Consider the following 7,923-nt stretch of genomic DNA (forward strand, 5'->3'; position numbering starts at 1 on the left):
GACCTATAACAGGCTAATGTGGGTGGTAGCTTTCTATAAGTGTGAGCCTGGCCCAAACACCTGATGAAGCCTGCGAACAGTCTCAGTTCAGTAGGCCTGGGTATGAACAGCAATGGAAGATGAGACTGGGGAGGGGCCAAGAGCATGGAGGTGAGGCCACAGGGCCAAGGAGGGGCTACTAGAGGGTTTGAAGAAAAGGGGAGTACAAAAGGCCAATTTGTGCTTTAGAAAGATCCTTCTAAAGGGTGGGTGGAGAATGGAGTGGAGGGGGATCTTGGGGAAGTTGTCCTAGGTCAGGTGACAGCTACTGAGGGCTGGATTAAGGCAGTAATGTGGAATAGAGGAGAAACTAGTAAGGCATTGGTTCTGGTCTTTACTGATGTGCCAGGCATAAGAATCATCTCAGGTGCTTGTTAAACACTTAGGTATTTGAGAGGCCTGGAAATTGTTACAAGAGCTGAGCCCATCAGAGGTGCCAAGCCTCTCTGTGCATACATCCCCACCCAGGGAGTCCTTTTTATTGTAGATTTCCTGCCACCCCTCTCCAGAAGCTCTGGTGCAAGGGGTCAAGGAGGGACCCTACTATACTTAGTAGTTGTTGGGAATTTTGGCCTCCGAAATCCCTACCTCTCAGAATCTGGTAACTGGTAAGATGTGGTGGGAGATGGAAGATGAGATGACTTCTGTGGTCAGGGTGAAAAATCTGCTGTGCCTGAACGATAGCTAGTCTGTCCCTTTGTGCAGTTGGAGAAATCAAGGCTCAGATACAGCTTGGCTGAGGTCAGCTATCAATTGGGACAAATCTCCATTGATTGTCCCCTAGGTAATAGGGGACAGAGTAATGAAGAGGAAAGGAGATGGGCCCGTCTCTAAGTGAGCCCTGAGGGAGCAGCTGGGCCAATGGGAGGGATAAGGTAGGGGGAGGGTGGAGAGGGGGGACGCAGCCCTGACAGTTTCTGCATGCTCCTTGGACAGTTCTACCTTTTCCCCCTGTGTCTTTGCTGGGCACAGAGCTGACCAGCTGTCGCTCGGATCAGCCCAGGTGTGTAGCTGTGAGCACCTGAGACACCCAGATGTGTGCCTTAGGATAAGACTCTCGGCAGGATCACGTATCAAGTACATGAGTGTGAGGCCCAGGTGTATCACATGTACGCGGGAGGGCGGGAATGTCATCTGAGAGTGCCTGACCGGCAGAGTCTGAGCAGTGTCGTGTTTGCTTCAGTGCGAGGGAGGCCTACACGTTACTGTTAATGTGTGTAAGATTGAGACTCAAAGTAAAAGTTGTGCGTCTGAAAGACCCTGATACAACACATGTGTGCGCGGGAGCCTCAAGTGAAAGAAACTTGTTTTCCAGAGGTGAGTTACAGTACTCTTTCAGGGAGAAGGGAACTAGTCTGTTACCACACTTGAGATTGGGGCATGCTTCCCCAGTATCTACCTGAGCAGGGCTGTTAGCTGTGTCCACCTGAGAGTGATACTTAGGTATGTTGCCTATATACCTGAGTAAGGAAGACTTATGTTACTAATAGATGCTAGAGGAAGCCTGTGTATCAGGTTCCCCAAGATGGGTCACAGCTGAAAACTGGAGGTAGATGGGTACCTGAAGCTAAGATATGTGTTACTTCTAGGAGTGTTCTTGTGTGCCCAGCTCCCCAGCTCGTGCCTCTGCCTCTGTGTACCTGAGCTGGGCACCTGTGGCTTTGACAGCTCCTCCCTCTTCTTCCACAGGGCCCACCGCTTACCACCACACTGGGGCCCAGAGGCGATGGCCTGCCTCCATGAGACCCGCACACCCTCCCCTTCCTTTGGGGGATTTGTGTCCACCCTAAGCGAGGCATCCATGCGCAAGCTGGACCCAGACACTTCCGACTGCACCCCCGAGAAGGACCTGACGCCTACCCAGTGTGTACTCCGAGACGTAGTGCCACTTGGGGGTCAGGGCGGGGGCGGGCCCAGCCCCTCCCCAGGTGGAGAGCCGCCCCCTGAGCCTTTTGCCAACAGTGTCCTGCAACTCCACGAGCAGGATGCAGGGGGCCCAGGGGGAGCCACTGGGTCCCCTGAGAGTCGGGCGTCCAGGGTCCGAGCGGATGAGGTACGGCTTCAGTGCCAGAGCGGCAGCGGCTTCCTGGAGGGCCTCTTCGGCTGCCTGCGCCCTGTCTGGACCATGATTGGCAAAGCCTACTCCACGGAGCACAAGCAGCAGCAGGAAGGTAGGCTGTGTGCATAAGGGGGCCCTTTCCTGTCTCCCTGAGCCCGATATTTGTTTGGACAGCCGCACCAAAGTCTCGCCATGACCCTTTCCCCCCCCCGAGCCCAGCCCCCGCCCTTTATTTGTCCAGCAGCCACTGGCTCCCCAGCTTTATTTTGGGCCACCTCTTCATTTCCTCCTGTCCCCTCAAACCTAACCTTCTTGGCCCGTTTTAGCTGCTTTTCTGCCTCACCCTCCTTGAGTCAATTCAGCCAACCCCAGGCTTTCCCCTATGCCTGACCACCCCAAGGGCCAGAGGGTGGCTCTCTGAGCCTATGGCACTGTGCCTCCTGTCCACAGACCTTTGGGAGGTCCCCTTTGAGGAAATCCTGGACCTGCAGTGGGTGGGCTCAGGGGCCCAGGGCGCCGTCTTCCTGGGGCGCTTCCATGGGGAGGAGGTGGCTGTGAAGAAGGTGCGGGACCTGAAGGAAACTGACATCAAGCACCTAAGAAAGCTGAAGCACCCAAACATCATCACCTTCAAGTAAGGTCCAGGGCAGGGGCTGTGGTACTCTGCCCTCAGCGCACTCTTTTGAGGGCAGAGACCTACTTGGGTAGCAAGGGATCTTCTGAAGTGGGTATCAAAATGGCACAGTTGGGAAGGGGGTACCAGGTGTGGATCAGGGGGCTGCTGGGGTGGCTGAGGCCTTCATCCCACTGTGTTCGGCCCCCAGGGGTGTGTGCACCCAGGCTCCCTGCTACTGCATTCTCATGGAGTTCTGCGCCCAGGGCCAGCTGTACGAGGTGCTGCGGGCTGGCCGCCCCGTCACGCCCTCCCTGCTGGTCGACTGGTCCATGGGCATCGCCGGCGGCATGAACTACCTGCACCTGCACAAGATCATCCATCGGGACCTCAAGTCCCCCAAGTGAGTACGCGGGCGAGCAGGGAGGAGCGCCTGCGCAGTCTCCTGTAGGTGTCCCCACCCAGGGCAGCGTGGCCATCTCCCTGCTTTCAGACCCTGTCCTAAAGTCTGCATGGCCATGTCAGAAACCCTTCCCAAGTGACAGCCCTCCATTTCTGGGTGTCCCAAATGACTTCAAGCAGTAAGAGCTGCTGCAGCTAGAGGAGGCGCGTGGAGGGGCGCGGACCCCAGCTGACTACACTCTTTACCAGCATGCTAATCACCTACGACGATGTGGTGAAGATCTCCGATTTTGGCACTTCCAAGGAGCTGAGTGACAAGAGCACCAAGATGTCCTTTGCAGGGACAGTAGCCTGGATGGCCCCTGAAGTGATCCGCAACGAACCTGTGTCTGAGAAGGTTGACATCTGGTGAGGGCCAGGTTGAGGACTGAGGGTGGCAGGTGGCCAGCGGGAGGTGGGGAGAGGGTTGTTCCCGGGCCTGAGTGCAAGGGAGATGAGCCTGCAGTGAGCAGGGCCTCTGGAGGAGGGCATCCTCCCAAGTGCTGTCCCCTCTCATCCCTAGGTCCTTTGGCGTAGTGCTGTGGGAGCTGCTGACTGGTGAGATCCCCTACAAAGACGTAGATTCCTCAGCCATCATCTGGGGTGTGGGAAGCAACAGTCTCCATCTACCTGTGCCCTCCAGCTGCCCAGACGGCTTCAAAATCCTGCTTCGCCAGTGCTGGTAAGGACCACCTGGGAAGCAAGGGAGTATGGATGACAGTTAGCCAGCACCCAGGATCCGGGCACCCAGGCCCAGAGTCCTCAACAGGGAGAGGGGAACCGGGCTCCCAGATATGGCTCTCCAAGACTCCAGGATTCAGAGTGTGGATCGGGGCACTGGGATAAAGAACTGAGAGGAGCTGGGGAGACCAATAGTCTGCAGGGGTGTGTGTGACCTTTTTCCTTATCTGCAAAATAGGGACAGCAGCGCCTGATAGAGAGGGTGCTTATCAAGTGCCAGTGCAGGCCCAGCGCAGCCGCTGAGCATGGCTGGCTGGACCTCGAGTAGACTGCCTCAGGACACTCCCTGGAGGGCCAGGGCCCCGCATCCTTGTTTGGAACCTAGACCTGGAGGAAGGTGGGAGATTTCTGATTTTTCATTAAGCGTTTCCCGAAGTGCTTTTTTAATGGAGTTACTCAAAAAGGTTTGTTTTGGCAAACAAGTTGCAAGATAGGATTAATAGGTTTCCTTACTGCAGGACTTTGACATACTACAGACAGCTTGTAACATGTCCTGCCCAGTTGACCAGGGAATCCTTTTGTCACAGCAAACATTCTAGGGTTGGATTCTCCAGGACCAGGACACACTTTGGGAAAGGGTGCTCTAATTCCTTCCTGAAATGCCTCTCTCCCCCCAAACTTTGTTCCATCTAGGAACAGCAAACCACGAAACCGCCCATCATTCCGACAGATCCTGCTGCACCTGGACATTGCCTCAGCCGACGTACTCTCCACACCCCAGGAGACCTACTTTAAGTCCCAGGTGTGCTGTGGAGAGGAAGACGAATGCCCCAGTTCCCTCTTTGCTGAGATAATGATACTCTTTGAGGGGAGGCTGGGAAGAAGGGTGGCTGGGATGGGTAGATCAGCTCTTGAACGGCTGGGACCTGACTTGGCTGATCCCGTGCCCTAGTCCTTTTTGCTCCCACACACAGTCTGCAGCAGCTCAGGCACCTACAGGTCTGACAGGTAAAGGGATGTCCCTCACTGCGAAATGTCTCTCCACCCCCAGGCAGAGTGGCGTGAAGAGGTAAAGCTGCATTTTGAAAAAATTAAGTCAGAAGGGACCTGTCTACACCGCCTAGAAGAGGAGCTGGTGATGCGGAGGAGGGAGGAGCTCAGGTGTGTGCCCGTGTTTGGCACGGTGACTTCACCAGCTGCAGGGCCGGTAGAACGGTTCCCAGAGACTGGGATAAATGATGGCAGCAGGTGAAGCCAGCTCACCTCTGAACACTCCTACCCATTTCAGACATGCCCTGGACATCAGGGAACACTATGAGCGGAAGCTGGAGAGAGCCAACAACCTGTACATGGAACTTAATGCCCTTATGTTGCAGCTGGAGCTGAAGGAACGAGAGCTACTCAGGTAACCACACACGCCCTCATGCACCAGTTCCCATCTTCTGAAGCTGTACCTGACTCCCAGAGTCTACTGAGCCTTGGCCCAGCTCCCTGCTCACATGCCTAAGGCGTTTTGTCTTTAGGAGGGAGCAAGCTTTAGAGCGGCGGTGTCCGGGTCTGCTGAAGTCACACCCTTCCCGGGGCCTGCTGCACGGGAACACAATGGAGAAGCTAATCAAGAAGAGGAATGTCCCACAGAAACTGTCGCCCCACAGCAAAAGGTAGGACCAACTAGAGTTGACAAGTGCCATGGTTCCGGAATGGCAAGGGGATGCTGGAGAGACAGGTGTAGGGCTCAAGAATGCCAGGAAGACGATACTTAGGTGGGAGAAAGGTGCCTTTTACTGCCTAAGTAATGTGTTAAATCTCCAACTTGCACTTTCCCTCTCCCACCAGGCCAGATATCCTCAAGACTGAGTCTTTGCTACCCAAACTAGATGCAGCCCTGAGTGGGGTGGGGCTTCCTGGGTGTGCTAAGGGCCCCCCCTCACCAGGACGGAGTCGCCGTGGCAAGACTCGTCACCGCAAGGCCAGCGCCAAGGGCAGCTGTGGGGACCTGCCTGGGCTTCGTGCAGCTGTGCCGCCCCATGAACCTGGGGGACCAGGAAGCCCCGTGGGGCTAGGAGGGGGACCCTCAGCCTGGGAAGCCTGCCCTCCCGCCCTCCGTGGGCTCCACCATGATCTCCTGCTCCGAAAGATGTCTTCATCATCGCCAGATCTGCTGTCAGCAGCATTGGGAGCCCGGGGCCGGGGGGCCACAGGGGGAGCTGGGGATCCTGGCTCCCCACCTCCAGCCCGGGGAGACACGCCCCCAAGCGAGGGATCAGCACCTGGCTCCACCAGCCCGGATTCACCAGGGGGAGCCAAAGGGGAGCCGCCCCCACCAGTAGGACCTGGTGATGGTGTAGGGCTGCTGGGAACTGGAAGGGAAGGGACGGCGGGACGGGGAAGCCGGGCTGGGTCCCAGCACTTGACCCCAGCCGCACTGCTGTACAGGGCTGCCGTCACCCGAAGCAGCCAGGTAAAGTACAGGGAGCTGCCTGAGCTCTTCCCCTTCCCTTCTCCCCACTGTACCTCCCACTTATGTTGTCTCAAGCCATTCCTAACACTTTATATAACCATGTTTCCTTATCCCAAGTTCTTGATTTCTTTACTCCTCTGACCAGTCCACTCATCTTTCCTGCAGAAACGTGGCATTTCATCAGAGGAAGAGGAAGGAGAGGTGGACAGCGAAGTGGAACTGACCTCAAGCCAGAGGTGAGTGATGGGATTAGGGGTTAACGGCATTCTTCACTTTCCCTGCGAGGTGCAGTCAAGCTGTAACCCTGGTTGTTCCCGCTAACAGGTGGCCTCAGGGCCTGAAAATGCGCCAGTCACTATCTACCTTCAGCTCAGAGAATCCATCGGATGGGGAGGAAGGCACAGCTAGTGAGCCTTCCCCCAGTGGCACGCCTGAAGTTGGCAGTACCAACACAGATGAGCGGCCAGATGAACGGTCTGATGACATGTGCTCACAGGGCTCAGAAATCCCACTGGACCCACCAGCTTCTGAGGTGGTTACTGGCCCAGAACCCAGCTCCTTGCCCGTCCCACACCACGACCTACTCAGAGGGGAGCAGGTATGTCATACCAACTAGGTACTGACCAGGGAGTAGACAGCCTGATCATTTGAGAGCTACTGGGTAGACAGATGCACAGGCCAGAAGAGAGGTACTTAGCCTCTATGTCACTCTGTAGCTGAAGCTCTTCCCTCTCATACTGAAAAGCAAATATTCACCTGATAGAATCTGGGAGGTTTCAAGTACTTAGTAAGGTTGCCTGCATGCTACCTATAAACTGCAGCCAGGGGGCAATCCTGAAAGTCTGGTGCCTTGGAGAATGGCCTGAACTGAAATTTAGAGACAGTAAAATCACTAACTTGCTACTACAAAGATCTCAGTGAAGGATTCTGAAGGACTCTATCTGCCAAGAGATGCTGCATCTCACCTCCCTGCCTTTCTGCTTTTTACAGGGCCCTCCCAAGGCTGAGGACTCAGACTGTGACAGCACTGACCTGGACCCCAGCAGTGGTGAAGCCTTGCGGCCCCCAGCCTCCCTCCCTCCATGAAAGCCACCCTATCCCTGTACATAGAGAAATATTTATATAAGTAATATATATGCGCCACATAATCAATAAAGACAGGGCTGTCCCAGCCTTAAGTTGGGCTCGAGGGAGACTGACCCCCTAACCAAGTCACCTGATAACTCAAGGGACACTGGCAGCTGTGGAAATGAAGGATAAACACTGCCCTAGAGACATGGTTAAGGGCAAACTAGCCCCTTCCTGCTTCGCCCCCATGAGTTCAGCCAGTGGTGAGGCAACATGAAAGCCCAACTTGCCTATGTTCCTTTACTTTTTCTGCCCAGACCCTAAGGAGCAGGAAAGGGAGCCATTTAGACTGCACTTTTTTTGGTTTTGTTTACTCTGTTTACACATTTTGCACTTGGGAGGAGGGAGGCTAAGGCGGGGTCCTCCCCTCTGAGGTTTCTCAGGTGGCAGTGTAATTTCTTTGTCCCTCCATTTCTCTGCCCAAGCCCTGGCTTAGGGCCTAGGGGAGGCCAGGAGATTGTGAAAGCATGTGATGGCTCAGGCTGAAGAACTGGGGTATTG

General features: G+C 55.3%; 1 protein-coding gene across 2 annotated transcripts; it reads left to right on the top strand.

Moving 5' to 3' along the window:
- Positions 1-1,757: 1,757 nt before the first annotated feature.
- On the top strand, positions 1,758-7,839 carry MAP3K12 (mitogen-activated protein kinase kinase kinase 12). Of its 2 annotated transcripts, XM_068970481.1 has the most exons (14): positions 1,758-1,902; positions 2,002-2,210; positions 2,549-2,732; positions 2,923-3,114; positions 3,363-3,521; positions 3,676-3,834; positions 4,527-4,635; positions 4,885-4,994; positions 5,122-5,238; positions 5,357-5,494; positions 5,670-6,294; positions 6,460-6,530; positions 6,619-6,892; positions 7,285-7,839. In XM_068970481.1, exons 1-14 carry the CDS (start codon positions 1,766-1,768, stop codon positions 7,378-7,380), a joined length of 2,580 nt encoding a protein of 859 aa, XP_068826582.1. In that variant the 5' UTR covers positions 1,758-1,765; the 3' UTR covers positions 7,381-7,839. The 2 variants fall into 2 exon arrangements, with proteins under 2 accessions (XP_068826582.1, XP_068826581.1); XM_068970480.1 differs by having other exon boundaries at positions 1,758-2,210.
- The last annotated feature ends 84 nt before the right edge of the window (positions 7,840-7,923 follow it).

Source organism: Capricornis sumatraensis, chromosome 4 (genome assembly GCF_032405125.1).
Source record: "Capricornis sumatraensis isolate serow.1 chromosome 4, serow.2, whole genome shotgun sequence".
Classification (NCBI taxonomy): domain Eukaryota; kingdom Metazoa; phylum Chordata; class Mammalia; order Artiodactyla; family Bovidae; genus Capricornis; species Capricornis sumatraensis.